This window comes from Colobus angolensis, unplaced genomic scaffold (assembly GCF_000951035.1).
Source record: "Colobus angolensis palliatus isolate OR3802 unplaced genomic scaffold, Cang.pa_1.0 Scaffold131, whole genome shotgun sequence".
Taxonomy (NCBI): domain Eukaryota; kingdom Metazoa; phylum Chordata; class Mammalia; order Primates; family Cercopithecidae; genus Colobus; species Colobus angolensis.
Window position 1 is genome coordinate 665,513 of NW_012114364.1, and position 24,491 is coordinate 690,003.

A 24,491-nucleotide genomic window follows, 5' to 3' on the forward strand; every position below is an offset into this window, starting at 1 on the left:
GGATTCCCTTCCCCCTTGCGCTTCCCAGGTGAGGCAATGCCTCGCCCTGCTTCAGCTCTCGCTGGTCGGGCTGCAGCAGCTGACCAGCACCGATTGTCCGGCACTCCCCAGTGAGATGACCCCAGTATCTCAGTTGAAAGTGCAGAAATCACCAGTCTTCTGTGTCGCTCGCGCCGGGAGTTGGAGACTGGAGCTGTTCCTATTCGGCCATCTTGCTCCGCCCCCCAACAATGACTTTTCTAAGGTCACATGGCTAATCTGTAGTTGAGTTTCCTATTCTCCACCATTCAGTTCTCCTTTCCCCAACACCACGTGTGGAGCCCTGTGCTGGGGGTGGCAGAGGCCCCAAAGAAGTGTCTGTACCAGCCTGCAGCCAGATGACTGGATCTGAAAGCTAGCTTTGTCATTTTACTGGCTGTGTGACCTTGGGCAAGTTATTTAACCTCTCCATGTAGCTAATATTTATGGAACACTTACTACGTGCCAGGCACAGAACTAAGTGCTTTACACTCATGATTTCAGTCCATCTTCCCAATACCCCTATGAAATAGGGTTATTTCCATTTCATAATATAATCAGGTTTAGACAGGTTAAATAATTCAACTAAAGTCACATAACAAGTAAATGACAAAGTCAGAGCTGAATAAAGAATCTCTGCTTCTGGGCTCAAGCTTTTACCCACTGTGCAGTACTCACAGGACGAGATCTACCAGGGCAAAGGAGGAAGGGGAGGGACCAGAGACTGCTGGTCCCCCTAGAATTTGTTAGAATAGAACCTCTCAATTTTAGTTAGATACTTAGTCACCTGGAACAGACAACATTTCCCAGCCTCCTGTCCTGCTAGAAGGAGGATTCACTGCTGGCCGGTAAACGGTATATAAAAAGTGGTATAGGCAACTTCTTACAAGGATCCTTTTTAGATATATGTTTCACATGCATTTGAAAAGAATGAGAATCCTGTCATTATAGGATACAAATTCTGTATGTGTCAGTTAGATCAGATTTGTTAACTGTACTTTTCACATCTTCTATATCCTTACTGATATGCTCTATTGGCTATTGAAAAAGGTATATTCCAGACTCCCACTATGATTGTGAATTTATCTATCCCTTGCTTAATACTGTTAATTTTTGCTTCACATATTTTGTAGATATTTTATAGAGTGCAAAGAAATTTGGAGTTGTGATATCCTTCTGGTGGATCAAACTCTTCATCATTAATAAATGTCATTCTTTATCTCTAATAATCAGAGGTATCCTTAATGTGTGTGTGGGGGGGATGTCTCTCTTCACCCTTTCTTTCTGTTGGTTGGAATGCTGATGTTATGGCTGGAGCTCAAGCAGCCATCCTGGGCCATGAGCTGGAAACCATGGGTTCAAGGAGTCTGGGTCTCAGATGAGTTTAGAGCTCCCCTACCATCCCTGAGCTGCTTACCTCCAGACTGAGTTTACATGAGAGAAAGACAAACTTGTAGCTTCTTTCGGCTACATGTCTGAATATGCTAATGCTCACAGCTAATATCACCCTGACACAGCAGAGGAAGCAGTGGGTACTAAGGTGTGTAGGAGCATCCCATGCTGGGGCATGGCAGGTCTTACACAGCAAGACCAGAGATAATGCCGTGCAGTGGTTGCCAAGCAATTCTGACTGTACAATTGCCTCCACTAATTTATTGATAGATATTATTCATGTACTATTATCAATCTATATGCAGATGTTCAAAGTTTAATTCTGTACTTTTTAAAGGTAAAAATAATTAGGGATACAGATTCTAGTAAGTCCTCCCTGCACCCCAGTGTACTGTCTGTCTCCACTTTGGAGGCCACTGGTACAGAGTATGAGTGGAGGGAGTGAGAGCTGAAGGATATGTAGGGGGTCAAGAGTGACCTTACGTGCCAAGCTCTGAGACTTGGATTTGCATCCTGAAGATAAGGCTGACCCCAGGATGGTGGCGCTTAAGTCCAAGAAAGAGAAGGGGGTGGGGGATGGAGAGCAGGGCACAGACTCCTCAAGAGCACAAAGAGGAGGTTCCATCAGGCAGGCAGTATGTGTAAGAGGCAGGGGAGAAAAGATTCTGAGGAGGAGCCCTGCTGTCTAAAAAGAGAGCCAGTGGAGGAAGAAGAAACAAGGCAGCAAAATGGTATGCGAGGGAGAGGGAAGGGAAGAAGAGCATAAGAGTTTGGAAAATTTGTAGCCTGACAGTGCAGTAGAAAATTTCTGAGGAGAAATCCAAGCCAGCTGCAGAAATTTGCATAAGTAATGAGGAGCCAAATGTTAATCCCCAAGACAATGGGGAAAATATCTCCAGGGCATGTCAGAGGTCTTCATGGTAGCCCCTCCCATCACAGGCCCAGAAGTCTAGAAGGAAAACAGTGGTTTTGTGGGACGGGTCCAGTGTCCCTCTGCTATGTGCAGCCCAGGGACTTGGTGTCCTATGTCCCAGCTGCTCCAGCTGTAACTGAAAGGGGCCAACGTAAAGCTCAGGCTGTGGCTTCAGAGGGTGGAAGCCCCAAGCCTTGGCAGCTTCCACATGGTGATGAGCCTGTGGGTGCACAGAAGTCAAGAATTGAGGTTTGGGAACCTCTGCCTAGATTTCACAGGATATATGGAAATACCTGGATGCCCAGGCAAAAGTTTGCTGCAGGGGCAGGGCCCTCATGGAGAACCTCTGCTAGGGCAGTGTGGAAGGGAAATGTGGGGTTAGAGCCCCCACATAGAATGCCTACTGGGGTGCTGCCTAGTGGAGCCATAAGAAGAGGGTCACTGCCCTCCAGACCCCAGAATGGTAGACCCACCGACAGCTTGTGCCTGGACCATGTGCCTGGAAAAGCTGCAGACACTCAATGCCAGACTGTGAAAGCAGCTGTACCCTGCAAAGCCACAGGACCGGTTCTGTCCAAGACCATGGGAACCACCTCTTACATCAACGTGACCTGGATGTGAGACCTGGAGTCAAAGGGGATGATTCTGGAGCTTTAAAATTTGACTGCCCTGCTGGATTTTGAACTTGCATGGGCCCTGTAACCCCTTTGTTTTGGCCAATTTCTCCCATTTGGAATGGCTGTATTTACCCAATACCTGTACCACCATTGTACCTAGGAAGTAACTAGCTCACTTTTGATTTTATAGGCTCATAGGTGAAAGGGACTTGCCTTGTCTCAGATGAGACTTTGGACTGTGGACCTTTGGGTTAATGCTGAAATAAGACTTTGAGGGACTGGTGGGACGGCATGATTGGTTTTGAAATGTGAGGACATGAGATTTGGAGGGGCTGGGGCAGAATGATAAGGTTTGGCTGTGTCCCTATCCAAATCTCAACTTGAATGGTATCTCCCAGAATTCCCATGTGTTATGGGAATGACCCCGGGGGGGGGGGGTAACTGAATCATGGGGACCAGCCTTTCGTGTACCATTCTTGTGATAGTGAGTAAGTCTCATGAGATCTGATGGGCTTATCAGGGATTTCCGCTTTTGCTTCTCTCTCATTTTCTCTTGCCACCACCATGTAGGAAGTGCCTTTTTGCCTCCTGCCATGATTCTGAGGCCTCCCCAGTCATGTGGAACTGTAAGTCCAATTAAATCTCTTTTTCTTCCCAGTCTCAGTAAGTCTTTATCAGCAGTATGAAAACGGACTAATACAGAAGCGCTTTTGTGTTGTAAGGAAGGGAGGCTGGAACACGCCTAGAGCACTGGGAAAGGCTCCAAAGCCCACTTAGCTCTGCTGCCTCTAGGGAAAGGGGACAGGGCTGAAGGAGGGAGAGAGGAGGAGCTACTATTGCTAGCAACCACTTCCAGCCCTCCTCCTGGCTGCCCAGTGAACTCCCCTGTCTAGGACCTTGTTGTACCCCACAATTTTTCTTTGCCTAGAGAGTGATACACGAGGTGGGCATGGTAATGGCTGTAGTAGCCCCTGGAGAGAAGCAAACATATGCCACTTGAGGTGGGTTCATCTGCCCCCGCCAGTAAACGGAGGGACCTGGACTTTGGATAATCCCCAGAAATTATTTTCGCTGAGCTTTGAGGAGTGTCTTCTGATTTCTGGGAAGCAGACTGGCCTTCCTAAGTGGGTTATTTCTGTTCATAGGAATTGGGCTTCTTGAACCAATGGGAGGAGGTGTCCCTAAGGGGCAAGAGCCAGAGAGTGGGGGGCAGGCAAGGCAGAGACTCTCACCCAGGGGTGGTAATCAACACTGGACACAGAATCACGGACAGGCCCAGGAGGACGAAGGAGAGGGACCATACCCCCAGACCCCCCACCTCTGTGAAGCTGGTCTTTTCTTTGGCCTCTGAAAGGCCCTGATGCATCCCTGCTCCAGGTCATTCACGCTGTGATCTGAATCAGAAACACCTGCTCCTCTCTGCCTGTCCAAATGCTCAGGGCTCAGAGGGATCCCATCCTCTCTGAACGTGGCTGTCCCCACCTTCCCAGATCCCCAGAGTGGCACCGAGTGCCTGTGGACCACAGCAAGTGATTTGGGTCCTTTTCAGTACCATATTTACTTAGCAGGCTGAGTTTGTGGGGTAACTCTCCGAGCCTGTTGGCTTGAGCTGGGGCAGCTGAACCTCACAGTGCAGTCAGGACCCTTTCTCTGGGTCTGCCCTTCTTTACTGCCTGTGCTTCGTGAGGTATGTTACTGTCTTCTCGGGGTGTTTGTTTTCCCAGCTATCAGCAGAGTGGTTCTCCTGAGCAAGTCTCAGAATTATCTGGAGGGCTTGTTAAAACACAAATTGCTGGGTCCATCCCCAAAGTTCTGATCCATTAGGTTTAGGGTGAGACCCTGGAGAATTTGCTCTCAGAAGGGTGACTAATGATCCCCATTTGCCCAGAACAGAGGGATTTCTTGGAATATGGTAATGCTGTTCAGTGTTAAACCTGAGTAATACCGGAAAACCAGGATGGCCGGCCACTGCTCCCAGACGCTGCTGGTCTCGGGACCACACTTTGATTCAATGTTCTTCAAGGCCCTTTCCAGTTCTGAAAGTTCATGACCTTGCAGTGTAAGTATCCTTCACATCTGAAACTAACTGAGTGGGGCGGAGCACAAGGGTGGCCGTGTTCTCTCATGCTAACTCACATTTAGGACACAGTTCCTGTTGAAATGTCAAGGATTTCCCAGATACCCTGGTAACGGGCCTCAGTGGGCCTTCTTCCAGGCTGAGGTTCTGACTGCAGAACAAAGCTGGGATTCAGGGGGAGCCAGCAGGCCCTGGGGGCCGTTAATGTCATAGGCAGGACCCAGGCCATAGGACATCTCAGAAAAGCAACCGCAGATGCCTTGATGGTGAGGTGATGGATTTTGGCGACTTTCTTCAGGGCCGGATGTGTAATGTCATGGGCTGTGAGACTTGGGGATCATTGTGTCTCCGGCTAGATCCCCTCTTCCCTAAGTGAATGAGGGTCAAAGCACAGAGAAGACAAGAGACATGTAGAAAGGGCCCAGCTGGCTGGCCAGATGTGCTGGGAGTCCCAGTGAACAGGGCAAGGCTCCAGCCAGGGCCAGCGACCAGAAGCAGAGGGACCACAACTATTGGCTGAGCGGGAGAGCTGAGACCTTTAATGGTGATGGGTGGCAGGGAGTTGAGGAGTGCTTGGGAGCTGATTTTTATAAATCAGACATAAATACAAGGCATTTTCAAGCCCTGGGCCAGCTACATCCTTTACACACTCAAAGATGTGTGGAGTCACCAGCAGGTGCCAGGCCTGGTACTTAGAACCACTGGACTTAACTCCTTCAGGAGCTGACAGAGCCATGCAGGGTGGGCCACAGGCATATAAACAACTTCCAGACACGGGAGCACTTTTGAGATGCTGGCCTGTGTTGGTAATGGGAACACAGAGGGAGGGGTGTTCATTCTGCCAGACAGGGATGGTGGGGGCAGGGGGATGGCAAAAGGAGGGGGCATTTACTCTGGTCCTTGAGGACAGGCAGGGTTTCTGAGGGCAGAAAAGGAGCAGGGGTTGCCCAGGCGGAGGGGACAGTGGGAGCAAAGGCCTTGGGGAATGGCTGGGCAGCATGGGCCAGTGCAACAGGAAGCACTGGGAAGTCAGGTTCGGGTTAGGGCCTGGAACAGTCTGGCTGGCCTCACTTAGTTGTGACTTGCCTCCCTTTCCCCACATCCTCTACTCCTGGGATCTCATCAGCTTTTTAGCAAAAGCTCCCATTAGCAAAAGCTCAGGTTGGGGGACTCTGACTCTCTATTCCCTAAGTGGGGAGCATCCCATACCCAGGGGAGGGCTTCTGGGGAACTTGGTGCTTCTAAAATAAAAACAAAGCTGGCATATTTCACTTTAAATAAAGTCTTCCAGGTTCAACCATATTGTCACAAGCAACAGGATTTCCTTCTTTTAAAAGACCAAACAGTCTTCCATTGTGTATATACACACATTCCGTTTATCCATTCATCTGTTGATGGACACTTAGGTCGATTCCATATCTTGGCTATTGTGAACAGTGCTGACATGGACATGGGAGTGCAGATATCTCTTTCACATACTGACTTCACTTCCTTTGGATATAGACACAGAAGTGGCTTATGTTAAGCGAAATAAGCCAGGCACAGAAAGACAAATAACATATGATCTTACTCACATGTGAACTCTAAAATCATTGATCCCATAGAAATAGAACGGTTGTTCCCAGGGGCTGGGGTGGTTGTGGGGGGGATTCAGGAGATGATGGTCAAAGGGTACAGAATTTTTAGACAAGCGGAGTAAGTTCAAGAGATCCATTGTACAACAAGGATTATTATAGTTAATAATATATTGTATTCCTGAAAAATATTAAGAGAGTGAACGTTACATGCTCTCACCACAAAACGATAATTATATGAAGTACCACCTACGTTAATTAGACTTAGTCATTCCACAATGTATATATACTTCAAAAATCCTGTTGTACATGGTAAATACATACAGTTTTATCTGTCATTAAAAAAAAAAAAGGGAAAACTCCCCACAAAACTAGTGTGTTTGCTATGGGGATAAGCTAGACCCCACTCTGCATCCCTTCAGTTAAATAAATGCCAGTTTCTACCTCTGAGTTCTTGGCCAACAAAAGGTCATGCCTGCTCGATGGCCAAAGAAAGCTGGAAAGGAAAAACAAGTCTAAATGGTTTAATTTATAACTTAATTTAGGCCTCAGATGAAACTTGGTTACAGTCCCTGCATGTGGATTTCCACACCCCATGCCAACAGCCTTGTCCTTCTGTACCCGTTTCCCTCTTATTTAATTTTCACTTTCCTGCTCCATTCCCGATGAGTGGACACTGTGACTGTCCATATTCCTGAAGCTGTCATAGAAGTGAGACTTCTTCAGACTCTTGGAATGGGGTAGCTGGAAGAAGCCAAAAGGATCCTGAGCTCAGCTCCTTTGTGTGAGAATCAAGGAAGCTGAGCCTGTTTGGTGGAGCTTGGGGTCAGGGAACAGGAGGTCACACTGTGGCCAAAGTCACACTGCAGATTAGTGGCAGGGCAGGATCTGGTTTCCTGTCTCCCAGGCCAGTGTTCTTTCCACAGCTACCAACAACATTTTGATTGGCAGATACAGTAATTATAACATAAACATTTACTAAATGCTAACTGCATGCTAGGCATGCCGCAAACCAAGTGATGTATGTGCATTAATTAATTTAATCCTTAAAATAATCCCATGATGGAATTATCATCCCTTCTTATAGAGGAGAAAACTGAGGCACAGAACAGTAAGTGGAGACCCAGACACATGAGAGCAGATGTTTGAGACCCAGCAAGTGAGACCCGGACACCCAGAGCAGATGTTTGACTTTTCCTTGTGCAGATCTAGTTTGGGTTTCTTGTAGTTTCTTTTAGCTTGGTGGTCTCTGGTGGAAGCTAAGAATGAGGGGATCTGCCCTGGGCAGAGACCCCAGTCGGGGCTGTGGGAGGCAGCAGGGACAGTGTTCTCTGACCCTTAAGGGAACCTGAGTCAGCAGGGCCATGATGGCTGTCACTGCAAAGAAACCAACTGCTTGGAGAACCCTCTGGAGGGAATCACAACTTCTCCCTGGTCCTCTGTCTCCTTGACTTAGGCCAAAAGATCCAGTGGCTGCCAGTGCCACAGTGAGGTACAGGCTGGGCGGGGGTCTCTGAGCAACCGCTGGCCTTTTCTATCACCATGTTCATTGTGTGCAGGTAAATGAATTCAGGCAATTCTTTTGGACCAAACCTGGGGTCAGATTGCTAAGTACAGAGTCATATGGATGGTGCTGTAGGCAGAACTTGAATTAAAACCCTAGCACTAAGAATTCTTTGTCTCTGTGCCCTGAGAGACATGTTTTCCTAAGTACATGACTATTTTTTTTTACTTCATTTGCAAGTAACAAGTTGCATTCCATGTCTTAGTCAGGACTCTGCTCCTATCATTAGGCAAGTGGTTTGACTTGTCCTTATTCTCTAGATGCAGACATACAGACAGAGTCCCTGGATGGTTTGCTATGTGCGTTTCTCTTTCTTTTTTGGTTATATTCCAATGCCACATACATGCCATGCTTTTCCTAGATCCTTTTTTCTTTTTTAAAAAAGCTGCAGTCTGAAATGAGAACTTCTTCAGTGCTTATGACAAAAATCAGTGACGAAGCAAACAGAAAATAGCCACTAGTTGGCAAGTTTGAAGATCTGGGTGTGAGTACCAGCTGCCACCTACAGCAGTGTGCCACCTACAGCAGATTTGTACCCCGGACAAATCCCATGTGGCAGCAGCAGCTGCCACCTACAGCAGATTTGTACCCCGGACAAATCCCATGACCTCCAGAGCCTCCCTTCCTCCTCTGTAAGATGGAGACAGTGCTGGGCCAGCTTTGTCTCGCTTGCATGGTGACCGTGAGGACCAACTGGGATGGAGAATTTGTAAGAACAGTGTGTACTTCAATTTTACGGCACCAGTGCCAGACAAGAGTAAAGGAATGATTAGACCCAAGTTTCTAAGAGCTTCCCGATGAAAGACAATGGGAAAAGGTTGGGTAACCCTAAAAATACATCATTCAGAGCCTGAATCTGATGGCTGGGATGCAGTCTCAGCACCTCTGCCCCTCAGCCCACCGGCCTGCTAGTGCACTCTATTCAGATGGTTGTGAGGGGAGACCCTGTCCCCAGGTGGCCATGAAAAATCTACTTGGAGAAAACCAAGACCTGAGTTTAACAAAGCAAATTGCTTCCGACAGGAAAGTCATTTAAAAGAAGTGTGAAGAAGGCAATGGCTACAGTGATAAGCACTGTAGAATGAGAGAAGTCCCTCATCTCTGTTTTCAACATAGCAGCAAGGTGCAGCAAAAGGAGCACCCTTGGTGGGGTTGGAAGAGGTGCCCCCAGGCGGGGCTGCAGCTGGGGTGCTCCGTGGGTGGGGTTCCAGGAGGCAGCACCAGCAGGGCCTCTGCCATCCCAGCAGGGCCAGTGAGCTCATCAAGTCCAGAAGGTGACAGCTGTCTTGATGCTTGGGTCACCTCTACACATTCCTTCCCTTCTCAATAGGCCCCCAAACACTACTGCAACTTAAGAGGGGCTAGGCCTACACCTAGGCACCTGGGTTCTAGTCCAAGTTCTATTTCTAACTTGCTCCCTGCCTTTGGGCCTCAGTTCTTCTCACCTATAATACTGGAGTGACCACCTTCCTTACTGGGTTGGGTAAAAATGCAGCCTAATTCCAAGACTTACTGCTGGCACAGTAGTTTCGGACCATTTCTGCATCACCGAATGCTCTGTGCATTTTGTGTGCCTAGGAATAACTGTGGCTAGTGTTTATCATGTACCATGCATCAGGCACGGTACTAAGAGCAGTTGTCCCGCAGTATACGCAGGGGATTGGTTCCAAGATCCCCAAGTATAGCAAAATCCACGCATACTCAAGGTCGTCAGTTGGTCTCACAGAACCCTTGCATGTGAAAAGTCAGCTCTCTGTATATATGGGTTTTGCATCCTGCAAGTACCGTACTTTTTATCTGTTTTGGTTGAAAAATATGCACATACAGGTGGACCTGCAGTTTAAACACATGCCATTCAAGGATCAACTGTACCTTGTAACAGCGGTCCCCAACCTTTTTGGCACCAGGGACTGGTTTCGTGGAAGACAATTTTTCCATGGATGGTGGAGGTAGGGGCAGGAAGGTTTTGGGATGAAACTGTTCCAACTCTGATCATCAGGCATTAGACTCTCATAAGGAGTGTGCAACTGAGAGCTCTCACATGTGAATTCATAATAGGGTTCATGCTCCTATGAGAATCTAATGCCACTGTTTATCTGACAGGAGGTGGAGCTCAGGCGGTAATGCTCGTTCACCCACCACTCACCTCTTGCTTTGAGGCTGGTTCCTACTGGGGCATGGTCTGGGAGTCAGAGACTCCTGCCTTGTAAGCATTCTCTTTTAATCCTCACCACCCCATGAGGCAGGCATGCACATCACCCGCATGTTACAGAAGAGGAAAGGGAGACAGAGGTTAACTCTGGTTTACACCTGTTGTGGACATAATTATGAGCAGTGCTTCTATTCACTTAAAAAACATCCCAGGTTGGCTCTTGACCACCATGTTATGCTGCTTGTCAACAATATTCAATACTCCTCAAGCTTCCGAACCCGTCAGATTCCCTCCACACTCTATGTCTTTCTCCAAGCCACTTCTTGCTCTTACATCCCAGGGTCAACAACCCCCATTAATGAAGCCTGAGGCATGCCCCTTAGCTGTATTATCTGATAAAATCTGAGTTGAGTTCTGGGCCCTGAACACCCAACAGAGTACCTGATGTATGAATGAAGGAAGGAAGGAATGCACTAAGGAGCCATGCGAATGCTCATGAACTCTTTGAGAATCACATAAGTATTTCTTATCCCACTCAGGCTCTCACCTGGTTCCCCAAGAACCTAAGTCAAAGGTATTGGAATGGAGAGAATTGAAACTCAGGCCATCGCTTCTATGGCGTGCACCTGTGGGAACGTGCAGGATGCATTTCTGTGCAGGCACCAGCCAGTTCTCCCAACAGGGCCCTTTGGGAGTCTTTCACAAGCCAGTCCAGGGATTTCCACTGTGTTTTTCTCCCTGAGCTTTCTCTGCACTCTCCACAGTGTCTTCTCTTTTCCCTCGTTTTCCAGTTTCAGCCTCAGATAAGAGACACAGACCTATGTCCATTGTATATCAAAGTAAAAAATCCTTTTGAAAATAATCCAAACAAGACACCAATGTGAACAGGACAGTTCCACTGATGGGAAACACCTGAGGGCATCATCAGGCCCTTCTTTAGAGGGGTGAGACCTCAGAAGAAACCCACAGCAGGAAGGGGCAGCTCTGACAGGGATTGAAAATGAATATGCAGTCTCCTCACTTCTCCTAACCCTTTGCCCACTTTTTCTTGCCTTTGCTCCAGTCCTTAAAAACGGACCCACAGCAGAGGCCGGGAAAGCCCAGAGCCCCTAAGGCCCACCACAAGTGTGACCTCAGTGTCAACAAACACAAGTGGCTCCCTTCTCCTGCTGTAGAACTCAGCGTCACAAGCGGCAGAGCTGTTAGAGATGGAGTGTGTGCATGTGGCTGAATTTGAAGGTAGATCATTACATAAACGAATGCCAGATCTGGGGAAGGCACATCATCCTGCCTCTATTTCAGAAATTATGATTTCCTAGTTACGAAGACAGGTGTTTTATGGCCTTGAGAAACCATCTCTCTCAGACTCTGGCCAGTAGTCGAATACCCAGCCCCCTGCAGCTTTAGCATAGTGGTCGGGCCCTCATCTGGTCCAGGTTTCTTACTTGTCTCAATAACTCAGTGAGGCAGATGCCATTCCTTCGGGATTTACTTTTTATTTATTTTTTGATGGAGTCTCGCTCTGTCGCCCAGGCTGGAGTGCAGTGAAGCAATCTTGGCTCAATAGAACCTTCGCCTCCCAGGTTCAAGCAACTCTGCCTCAGCCTCCCGAGTAGCTGGGACTACAGGCATGCACCACCATGCTCACCACACCCAGCTAATTTTTATATTTTTAGTAGAGACAGGATTCACCATGTTGGCCAGGCTGATCTCGAACTCCTGGTGTCAAGTGATCCACCCACCTCGGCCTCCCAAAGTGCTGGGATTACAAGTGTGAGCCACTGTACCCGGCCCACTTCTGTTTTATAAACAAGGAGGCTGAGGCTCCTTTAGCAGACCTGGGAATCAAGCCTAGGTGTTGCTGATGCCAAAGTCAAGGTCTCTCAGGTTTGGGCTTTTAGTAGGCTTTGAGGAGGGAAGATAAGCTGTCCCCATCCAGAATTGATTTCTCTGTCCAGGCTTGGTCCTTGGAGCACTGAGATGCTTCCTGAGAAGCTGCTCAGAGCAAGGATGGAAGCTTCAGGGGTGACCCATTCAGGGTGAGCTCAGGATCTGTAAGGCAAAGAGCAGCAGCAGCAGAAGGCCCAACACCCCAAGGTGCTGGGGTTCCCCTGAGGGTGGGACATGGTTGAGACACATGAGAATGGCTGCCCCTGGAATTGTGCAAGGCACAGTCTGTGCAGGTGTGCACAGCTGCCCTGCAAGTGCCCAGCTGCTCATTGGACAAGCTGCTCATCTTCTTTCTAGCTCTGATTTTTAATAAACCAGCACCCCTTCTAACTCCCCATCCTTCCCTGCCCAGCCTGGGTGCCTTCCTTTTCATGGGGTCAGCTGGGGAAATCCTGATGTTTATTGGAAGTTACCAACCAGGGACTGGGCAGCACAGTATATAGTGGGTGAGCAGTTGGGGCAGGTGTCTAAGGGCTGGGTTGCTCATGTCCAATGAGGGCGGACAGACATTTGGGGGGTGGGACACCCAATAAAAGACCCCCATGGATCTCTTTAAACAGATAAGCTATAGTGATCTGTAGGTAGATATTTTCTTTTCCTTCTAGAGGATGGGATGTGGCATTAAACTTCCTTAAGTTTGATTCATAAGGGAGCCAAGACTACTAATGGTCTCCCGGAAGATTTTTCTCCCCTTCTTCCATTAAAATAGAGTCGTAGCTGGTTATGTGGGCACCTAACAAGTGACTGCATTCCCCAACCCTTCTAGCAGCTAGCTCTGGCTATATAGTATTCTTGACAATGGATGAGTGGAAGTAGTACTCCACCTCCGGACCTTAAAATACTTCCCATGCACATTGCCAAAATCTTTCCCCTTCTAGTCTTTCCCTTGCCACAGATGTGTCTGAAACCAGCTTCAACCATGCAGACAAGGACAGCATCTCAGAGTGGTGGTTCTCAAAAATCAAGGGTATATTAGAATCACCTGGAGGGCTTTCAAAACTACAGTGCTCCCCTACTAGAGATTCTGAGTAAGTCCGGGGTGATGCCTGAGACTCTGCATTTCTAACAAGTTTCCAGGTGAGGCTGATGCTGCTGGTCTAGGTACCACACTTTGAGACCACGCACTACCCTTAGGGATGGCAGAGAAACAAGGGCAGGAACCTGGCTCCCTGTGTGACTGCGTGGAGCAGAACAGCTTGCCTAGCCTGAACTGTTATATGAGAGAAAAAGAAGCTTCTTTGTTCTTTAAGCCACAGTCCTGTTGGGTTTCTGACATGCAGCTCAGCCTTTGTTTTAATTGACTCCTATAGCTGGGGGTCAGAGTCTTCGTACAAATGTCCCTGCTCCAATACCCCCATCCCCCCCCCCCCACACAAAAATACTGCTCTAGCTCCACTTCTAGAAGCAACAAATTAGTCCTGAATAAGACTAGTATAGTGAGCCAGGATACAATCTCAGCTGTTAAGATGCAACAGTTCAACCTAATGACCATGCGTACTTTGACCAGACTTTCTCAAGTCACATTTTCTTAGATCCTGTTTCCCTCTTAAGTTATTGCCAGATCTTTCTTCCTCTGAAGCCTCACTTCATCCATTCTTCCTGCACCCCACCACTGTCTGACCTCCTCCACCACCCACTCACCCCAAAGTCACTCCTAATTGCCAGAGCCAAAGGTGGCTTTTCCTATCTCCTCCTACTTCATCTCTGCTGAATTTGAAAAGTTGGTCACACCTTCTTTTGAAGCTTTCTTTCCCCACTTCTGGTTTCATGTTACCACTCTCATTGTATTCTTCTCCAAGTTTCCAATTTGCCTTGATCTGAACATCATAACCAGGTCTCCGAAACTGTCCTCTCTTCCTTGGCCTCATCGACTGGTCCTCCTCCTGGTTTACAGCTTTAAGGCTGGCATTCCCTCCAGGGTGAGGTGGGGAACATTTTGTGCTTTGCTTCTTGTCTCCTCTTTGCTACCCCCATTCATGCCAAACTCCAAGCATCTCCAGCTGATGACTCTCAAAGCCTGCTGGGCTCCAGGCTCATGCTCATGACCACAGACCCCCTAACATCCAGCATGCCCAAAACTAAGTCAGTATCTTCCCACTGCAACCTATCCATCTTGTATTCCTAATCTGTGACACTCCATCCACCTACGCAGTGCTCACTCCTTTTTCTCAGTGTTACCACTTCCCACACCAACACTAAGCCATTCCTTTCTGCAGCTCTTCTCAATGAACATTTTGTGAACCCACCACTCCACTCTTCTCCCTGATGCTGCCCTGCCTGAGGCTGCCCTCCTCATTTATCACTGTAGAGGTGTGCTTGGTGGTTCATGTATCTGTTTTCTCCCTTGAAATTAACCAGTTAATTATTAATTCATTGAACATCTGAGGCCTCATATATGGCACACAATGTGCCAGGTGCTGGAGATTCCCAAAGACAAAGAATGAAGAAAAGAGAATGAATGAAGCTGTCCCTGACCTCAAAGAGCTCACAGCTGGGGAAATGGACACATCAACATCACTGAAGCACAACGTATGCAGTTCTGGGAGAAAAACGTGTGCAGGAGTGCTGAGGAGGGAGCTGTGGGCAAGGGTTTTGAAGGAAGAGCAGGAATTAAGCAAAGAAGGTGACAGAGAAGGTATGTGCCAGGCTCAAGATTTCAGGATTTTATTTTGTAAGCAATAGGGAACCACTGGGCTTTCTGATCCAGGGAATGAGACTTAAGAGTCACCCACCACTTATGAGGTTAAATTAAAGAAACCTAAATGGTTCAGCAGGTTATAAACCAGAGCTGGCGTTAGGGAATAAGCATCCATTTAGATGAGTTCTAAAACTACTTCTCTGTTGGGATAACTGGGCATGTGTTAATTGATTTCCTGTGATTCTGCAAGACCATGGCAGAGACCATGTCACCTAAGACAGTCAAGGGCTGTCCAGCCTGGCCTATGGTCAGTCCATGGCAGCTGACCCAGGCTGCCTAACTGCACCAATGGACCCAGCTAGAAGAGTGGAGGAGGCTGCTGGTGACCCTAAGCCCATGCAGGAAAATCACTGCCTCTTGGCACTAAGAGCACAGGGTTTTAACTTTCACACAATGGGTTGCAAAAATACTTTCCCAAAAGAACAACGCAGTCAGGTGTGGTGGCTCATGCCTATAATCCCAGCACTTTGGAAGGCCGAGGTGGGCAGATCACCTGAGGTCAGGAGTTCAAGACCAGCCTGGCCAACATGTGAAACCCCGTCTCTACTAAAAATACAAAAATTAGCCAGGCATGTTGGCGGGTGCCTGTAATCCCAGCTACTCAGGAGGCTGAGGCAGGAGAATCGCTTGAACCCAGTAGGTAGAGGTTGCAGTCAGCTAAGATCACGCCATTGCACTCTAGCCTGGGAGACAAGAGTAAAACTCCACCTCCCAAACAAAAGAAAAAAAAAAGGAGAGAGAGAGAGAGAGAACAATGCATTGGCTAATATACTTACTGCTCCCTTGAAGCTAAGCTTAATTATAGTGAAGGATACAGTCTATACTTTTTCCCACACTCAGAGAATGATCTCTGTGATAATTTCCCCAGTTTTCTTGACTGAATGGATGTATGATTTCTGTGGAGAAGAGCTGTTCTTTTCTTCACCCCATGGAGACATGTTGTATGAGGCCCTGTCTGGGTGGGAGCTGCTTGCTCACCTCCCTGCAGGGAAGACCGGTGCTTGGCACAAGGGGAATTTGGCTGGGGAGAGTGTGTGCTCTTGGATCACAGGAGAGGGGCAGGGGCTGAAGGAGTCCTTGCTTCCCATGATGACCAAAGAAAGGGGAGTTGCCAAAGTGATGCGAGGGACATCTGTTGACAGCTGTGTTGTGTTTATAAAGGCAATAGCACACAGATGGGGGTGGGGACAGGCAGAGGCCTAGGTTTCAGAGGCAGAGGTTTTAGATTTAGGAGGTCCCTCTCTACTTGCCAGCACCTCAGGCAAGTCACTGACCCTCTCTGTGACTGAGTTTCTTTACCTGTATTCTGAGAAAGTTATGGTAGTAGTAGATTCTTTCAAATAAATTTTTATGTAGAGCAGGGGTATCCAATGCTTTGGCTTTCCTGGGCCACAATGGAAGAAGAATTGTTTTGGGCTATGCATAAAATACCCTAACACTAATGATAGCTAACGAGCTAAAAGAAAAAAACTGCAAAAAACCTTCTCATAATATTTTAAGTTTCCTAATTTGTGTTGGGCTGCATTCAAAGCTGTCCTGGGCCACGTGCAGGCCATAGGTTTGACAAGCTTGATGTAGAACCTCAGTATATAAGGCAGATAAAGCAGGATCTCTTTTGTTGAAGGGGTGTGTTAAGCCTCCCCAGCCATGTGGAACTGTAAGTCCAATTAAACCTCTTTTCCTTCCCAGTCTCAGGTACGTCTTTATCAGCAGTGTGAAAATGGACTAAGATGCCAGAGAAGCTGAGCCTGGATGGATTCTCTGGAGCCTGTACCCAGGCCTTGGGATCTGAGTCCATGTGACCACAACAAGGCACACATGGCTGCCAATTCCAGCAGGTGCAGAGCAGGAGTCCTCTGTGGTTGGCTCTGCTCTGCCCCTCAGGCATAAAGCCAAGACAGAAACATGTGAAGTGCATCTTCCCAGTCACCCCCGTCCACCTGGGCCTGGCCCACCCAACAGCTGGGGGCTAGTGCCTTGCAGAAATTTGAGAAGGCCAGGGAGCTGGGTAATCATGACTCTGAGAGCCCACATCCATAGTCCCCCAGAGAGCCGGGCCAAAGTGGATGACACCTCCGGGTTTTGGGGACTCCCAGGTTTGGATTTAGGACTGAGATTGGAGCTAAAGGTCCATAGGCATCTCTATTCATGGGGGCCCTGGTGTGTGTTCACTGCTGTGTGTAGGTGTGAAGGGAAGGGGTATAGGACATGGCCCCTCATGGCTGTCTAGAGGACACGGGAGGCATTCCAGGCCCCAAATCAACAATGATCTCAACTCAATCTGAATCAAGAGCTCACCATCAGGCTTGATACAGGGGACCCAGAGTCTAAGACACAGGGGCCTCAACAACACTGCTGTCCCTTCCACTGGAGAAGGTCCCCAGAGCAGCCTGTCCCAGGTCCACAGCTGCAGCCACTACAGCCACAGCCACTCTTTGCTTGACCTGACAAATTTCTGAGAACTGGATGGGCAATGACTGGTTGGATGCTGCAGAGGACACGCATGAGCTTCAGGGAGAGGTCAGTGCAGAGGCTCCTGCACCATCCCGGACAGAGGTAGCGGGCAGCTTTCCTTCCTTTTCCCATCCCCAGTGCTGAGAGGAGGGAGCTGGAAGGGGGAACATAAACATGAGCCTGGTTCTCTGATGTTTGGTTTACAGGTTGGGCTGTCACATACATGGAGAGAAGATTAATGTCTTACTGGCTGCAGGACCTTGGGCAGGTCACCTAACCTACCTGAGCCAGTGTCCTCCCGATTTGGGGGTTGGGCTGTCACATACATGGAGGGAAGATTAATGTCACTCTTACTGGCTGGGGGACCCTGCGCAGGTCACCTAACCTATCTGAGCCAGTGTCCTTCTCTGCCCGGTGAAATTAGAGGGCAAGGATCACCCAGAGAGTGACTGTGATGCCCCAGCCTGTGCCTGAATTCAGTCAGTGTTGGTTGGATGTGCAGCTGCCTCTCCCCACTAGAGCAGCAGCTGCAGCCCAGCAAGAGGATAGTGGCAGTTTGTCATCCTGCGGCTCTGGCCGGGGTCAGCCAGGCCGGAGGAGAGTCCAGCCTGTGGGGTAGAAAGAGAGGCTCTCCCACAAAAGCCTTCATCGTGGACCACGTCGTTTCATGCTTAAGGACATTTACAACCTGTACACTGGGAATCAGGAAGGCAGCGTCATTCCCTTCTAGGCATCAGGAATTGAATTTCAAAAGCCAAATGACTTAAAATCTCATCTCCTTTCCCAGATAGGAGGATTTGAACAATTTCTCATTTGCTTTCAAAATAGTCCCTATCTTGTCTCTGGAACAGGATACCATGGCGTAGCAGTAAGCCCAAAAGACAATTCCTTCCATGGAGTTATAACTTGGGGGCTCCTGAAATTGTATAAAACATTTTTGCCATCTATGTGCTGCGGTTCCATAGGTTTTAGTAGATCTCCAAAGGAGTTTGTGACACTCTCACACAAACAGGGTATGAACCACTGATGTCCAACCCTTCCTCCTTTTTTGGGTAGGCACAGACAAGGCCTGAATTATCAACTCTCAAGAGAAGGATCATACGCCCAGCACAGTCGCAGAGACCTAGTGAGCCCCAGGGATGCTACTAGAGGAATAAAAACAGTTGAGTTAGCAATGTTGAGTGCATTGATGAGTAGTTGAGAGCAGCAATGCCACTGCTCCGGTAAGAACAAAATACAAGTGCATATATGAGCTATGAAATCGGAATTGTGTAGTTTGATGATTCTACACACGTTAAATGCTCAGTCTTTTAAACTGGCATTGCACAATATTAAGGATGAACAGGAAAATTCATGCTAATAATTTAAAAATTTAATTTTTCTTTACTTAAAATATTATTAAATAGTAAATAAAAATACCACATGACAAGTTGAGGGAAAGACCACGGAAAAAAGGAAAAGGCTTATATTTATAAAGGTATAAATATACCTTTAATGGTATCTTTTCCTGCATTTGAGCTAGGGTTCCATGTTTTCATTTGGCACTGGGTCCCACAAATTACCTATCTGGCTCTGGTTGAGGAACTTCTCCCTGAGGCACAGTCTCGGTGATGACTGATAAGCACCTTCCTAAAATGTCCATTCAATGAACATTTATTGAATTCTTACTGTTTGCCAAGCTTTACACTAGTTGCTAGGGATAAAAAGTTAATAAACATAATTTGATTCTCAAGTAGGATAGGATGAGGACTCTAATTTTTTTTTTTTTTTTTTAGAAAGAGTCTCACTCTGTCGCCTAGGCTGGAGTGCAGTGGCGCACTCTTGGCTCACTGCAACCTCCACCTCCCAGGTTCAAACGATTTTCCTTCCTCAGCTTCCCGAGTACCTGGGATTACAGGCACCTAGCACCACACACAGCTAATTTTTGTATTTTTAATAGAGACGGGGTTTCACCATGTTGGCCAGGCTGGTCTTGAACTCCTGACCTCAGGTGATCTGCCCACCTTGACCTCCCAAAGCACTGGGATTACAGGCATAAGCCTAGGACTCCAATTCTAAAAGCAAAGCATAGGACCGTGGTTTCCAACTATCAAAACCCTCGTGCTTATCTATAAAAGGCAGCTCTGGGAGAGAAATCTCTTTACTGCATTTCAAGAACGCATAGAAACTTGAATTTCTACCTGACAAAAAGGCTTCAGTCAGGCTACCACACCAGCTATTTGATTAAATGTTTGCTAACTGTGCCAGACCTCAGACAAATCAGACACCACCAGTCTGCTTCTGTCCTTTGTCCTTTTTTCTTCTGGGCTTTTTAAACACACTAGAATCTGCTAGCAAATGACCTAAACTGATATATATCAAGCAGAAAGGAATCAAACTATCAGTTATGGGGTCTTTGATTATTAATCTTTTTAAGATAGAGAAATACATTCTCATTTATATTGAAGTTTGGCTGACAAACCCTTTCAAAACACGAAGCACATATTAAAAAAAAAAAAAATGAATGCCTAAGCCAGGACAGGGCTGAGAACCGATGGGCGATTTATCCCATACTACCATCAAGGAGGGTCCCCTACTCCCTTTCAAAACAGACCAGGGAACCATCAGAGCAATTCTCATTTCCTGAACCTCTGTAACATCCTCAATTCTTGATATTTTACAGCAAAAATCCTTAAGCCTCTAAGCAGCAATTCTCATTTCCTGAACCTCTGTAACATCCTCAATTCTTGATATTTTACAGCAAAAATCCTTAAGCCTCTAAGCAGGGCCACGTGCTTGTACGAGTGCTTGTACATTGTGCAGGGCAGTGAGAGAGGGACGCAACTACTTCCCTCTTCATAGTTGTGAGTGGAAGTCGCATGGCCAGTTGGAAAAGCATCCCAGAGAGAAAGGGAGTGCTTGACTGGCCTGGGGCCTACTGAGCACAACGCCATGGACCCCCTGACTACTATAGGGGAGACCAGCATTAGACAAGGTCCCACAGTTGTCGCCACCTCACCATGAGCCCTTTTTCAAAGTCCTTCATTGTGGTCATCAGACACCTGGGTGCTCTGTACCTCTCTTCTGAGTTCAGCTTAGGCAGGCATCCATGCACCCTGCTAGGAGTTGAGGTCATTTCCTCGATTTACAGATGAGGAAATTGAAGCTTAACATAACACACAGAAGTTCACACGGAGAGGAAGGGGCAGAGCCAGGATCTGTGCCTGAACCATCTGGCCCTAGAGCTGGGCTCTCCTGCCACCCTTGCTGCTGGCTGCCTCTGCCTGCCCTCTCTGCACACCTTTCCTCCTCGGAGCTCCAGCTGCGGCTTGGGTGAGTGCCACTTAATCTGCACTCAGCTGTTTTCTCATCCCTTCCTGGGAATGAGTTTAATGTCCTCAACAACGAGTGCTCAGAGGTCAGGGGCTAGGTCCTTAATGCATGTCTCAGGGCCTGGAAGTTCAAAGCTCACAGCAGGCACTTGGAAAACATACATGTAGAGTGTATATCTGCTGCCCCCTCCCCAATTTCCTCTACCTTGTGGAGTGCCATCTTGCGAGTATAAACCTTTGAACACAGAAACCCACCAGAGTCAGCCAGAGCAGGGCATCCTCAAAAGGGAAGCAAAGACAGCATCAAAAGGAATGAACAGAGGGTCTAGTTCTCTACTCCCGACCCTTCTCTCCACTTCTCTCCACAGTCTCCCTCCTCAACAACCCACCTAAACCAACCAAACTGAACACCACCACCTCCTCAATCATGGGCACGGTCATTAATGCTCCTCCTATGGGGCTTAGAAAAGGGTGGTAAATCTAGATTCTGTGCCCCGAACCCAGGCACGGTGTTGGACACAGCAGCTGTGCTGCCACTTCCAAGTGTATTTCTAGGAAAAGGCAACACAACAGACTGTTTTACATGGAGGAGAGCTTGGAAAGCCCAGGAAGCATGGCTGCTGTAAATACAGGTCAGGGTCATCACGTGTAAATATAGCCAGGTTTCGTCACGTGGCTGTCCTCTACGCTCAGTAATCACTCAGAGACCAGAGTTCCTCAGCACTGGCAACTACTCCAGAAAAACAATGCTGAGTGGGCATCTACTGGGGGTGAGGCACGTCTGGGCAAGTATGCCTGGGAATACCCCCGATAGAGGATGATGACAGACAGAGTCACCCTAGATAGGTAGCTCTCAAATATCTGTGCACAGCTTGTCCACCTTGCAGATGTTTGGTATCCTCTGTCTAATGCCTGTCTCAGATATAGATGGGTTAGAGTTCTCACGTAGCCCTTGCTGCTGTGTTGTAAGCAAAATCGTTTCCATATTAACTCTGACCAAAATTCAGGAAATTAAACCAGTAGCATAAAAATAGCCATAAGATGAATTCCATCGCTAAGCAGAAATGGTTTGTGGAACCACTTTGTACGTCTGAATCCTGCCTATAATCCTCGTTGAGGGTCAAGTGCAGATTTCTTCCAGTTGCGGGTACTATTATTTCTACTTGGAGTTGAAAAGACCCCTCTAAGTCTTCTGGTGCAACAGTTTTTTAGTTTTATTTTAGCGAGAGAGCCTTTACTTCAAAGGAGATCCTATCTGGAAGCTGACATGTAACTTAGATGGACCCTGAGCTGCTGGTGTGAGGGAACTGGGGCCCTGCCAATGGAGCCTGCTCTTCCCTTCCAAAACTCCCAGGAGTACAATTTGAAAAACACACATGCACTCTCCCTTCCTAATGGATTCACTCACTCATTCACAAACAATAATATCTCTTGAGCACCTACTGTGCTGCAGGTGGAGCCAGCAGGTAACAGCACAAAGGCAGCCCCGCTTTCAGTGAGCTCACGCTGTAGTAGGATGTGGCAAAGCTAAGTTCAGACAGGTCGCAAGTGCTAGGAAGGAACAATGACGTGATCATGGCTGGGAGGTGGCTACTTTGGATGGGGGATCAGAAAGGCCTCTCTGAGGAAGCAAAACACAGTTGAAATCAGAATGATAATCTGGAAAGATGCCCTGATTTGGACCAAAGAGGAAGCAGAACCAGAGAGGTGATGTGACCTTCCTCAGGCGGGAGCTGAGCCAGGACCTGACCTGGGTTGCCGGCATCTCCCACCCAAGGATCTTTCCTTTTACAAACACTACTAAACAGCAACCACATGTAAAAAAGTCTCAGTGACAGGTGACATCCGAGGCTGGACAAACCACCCAACTACATCCTGGAATTCGGTGCCATCTGTGCATGACTTTTGATGCCTCCCTCCTTCTTCAGCCCAGTCCAGGGTTGGCCTTGGGTCTGAAGGTGCTATAACCCAAGAGACAGAACTCAGTGGTGGACACTCCAGACCTGTGACCTTAGCTGGGAAAGCTTCTTCATCTCCTATCTCCCTGGCTGCAAACTGTGAAGGGTGCTCCTTACTGCTTCATTTGGTGGCATAAAGAGAAAAGCAAGTTGGTGGTTATAAACGTCCTGGGCTCATCTGAAACAGGGATCTCTGGAAAGTCAAGGTGCTCTAGGGAGACCTAAAGACACCAAAGTCAGTTTTCCTCTTGTTCTGCAGCAGGCACTCACACAAGAACTACGGGGAATCACACAGGCCTGTACATATATTTTACACATGAGTCCACAGGTGGGTGTAAAATTCCTATTATGCTGAATATCGTGGGAAGGAGCACACAAATGCCTCCCTCTGGTACCCACAAACCAAACGGCTCTGGGCCACCTAAGCACTTGCCAGACCACCAACTTGGCCCCTGTGGGCCAGTAGTGCCCCCTCACCCTAGGAGTCTTAAAGCATTTCCAGGCATTACTTGGAGCCTCCAGTCCCTTGGGAGACAGGTGGGGCCAGTGGTTATTAGTCCCATTTTGCGCACAAAGCAACTGAGCCCCAGATGACCTATCTGTCCAGGGAACAATGCTACTGACACAGTGACAGCCATTAAGTTCTGATTCAAACCTGTCTCCAGCCTCTAACTGCTGCTTTCCACTACAATCCACCTGCCCACAAATCGAACACAGACCATCCACTTTTGCCTAACACCACCCTCATTCTCTTCTTCACGCTCTCCTGCACACACCCTATGCTCCACAGTGCACTTAGGAGTTTTTCCATAAGCTGCCCCCACCTCACAATACTTGCCAGGAACTGGAGACCTCTGGAACACTTATTCCTCCTGCACACACAGCAGCTTAGACTCAAGTTAAGATGTTGTCCCACCAACCCCAGCTGAGCTGCCTCCCTTTCATACTTTCCAGCCCGTTCACACATGTGCACACTGCACATAACGCTGGTGAAAAGGATACACCCCAGAACCTTCCATGCCTTCTTTCCACATGGAGTCGCCCAACTGCACGTGCAAGGACAGGCACGAAAACACAAGTGACAGGGCCTACACAGCCATGTTGTCACAAATACACAGATGGGCCCAGAACACGGGGACATCCCTGCACAGGCCCTCTGAAAGCAATGTGTACCAGATACAGCAGCTGCCAGCACTTAGCAACCCCTGCGTTGCATGGGGTATGCTGCCAAGGCCTGTCTGCGTCTTGCTAAGGCGACTCTGGGTCTGTCATCTTGGTGTACGCACAAGAGGCAGCTACTCGAACTCAGGGTGGACAAAGAATGACATTTTCAAGAGGAACAGACATGCCCCGGGCACGCTGGATGGCACGAGGCCCTCAGAGGCCCAGAGTTCTCTCCCAAGGCACAAGTGCAGAAAGGCAGACTCAGGCGCGAAGTTACGGACGCCGTGCTGCGTGTTCCGTGCAGACACCAATACCTGCTCACGTGCCCCGCGAGTGTCCCAGGCATTCCTGCCTCCTCCACTCCTCATCGCCAGCCGGCTTCCCTCTGCCTGCCCGAGGGAAGCTTGGAACAGTCTAGCTCGGGACTGCGGGCGGGGCTGGCAGCGGAGGTGGAGGTGCCTCTCCCAGAACCCCAGCCTCTCCCTTGGCGCCCCCACTCTCCAGGCGCGCTTCTGCACTTACCCGGTCAGGGGCTCCGGACGCGGTGACGGAAGCTGCGCCTAGAGAGGCGAAGAGCGGCGGCTCCCGGGGCCGCCCAGCCGCCCACCGCCCGCAGCCAACGCTCTTCCCTCCCAGCCCGGGAAGGTCA

At 48.4% G+C, this 24,491-nt stretch overlaps 1 protein-coding gene across 3 annotated transcripts in view; it reads right to left on the minus strand.

The window, feature by feature from the left end:
- Positions 1-24,466, minus strand: part of TSPAN11 (tetraspanin 11) — a 70,928-nt gene extending 46,462 nt beyond the window's left edge. The window contains exon 1 of one of the 3 annotated variants that reach the window (XM_011934087.1): positions 24,365-24,466. Coding sequence is in view for 1 of the 3 variants with exons in the window: in XM_011934089.1 (XP_011789479.1) it covers positions 24,157-24,210 (54 nt within the window). In the remaining 2 variants the exon portion in view is untranslated. Of the gene's footprint in view, positions 1-24,156; positions 24,259-24,364 lie in introns of those variants that run through there. The other 2 variants (XM_011934088.1, XM_011934089.1) reach the window with 2 other exon arrangements.
- Positions 24,467-24,491: the final 25 nt, after the last annotated feature.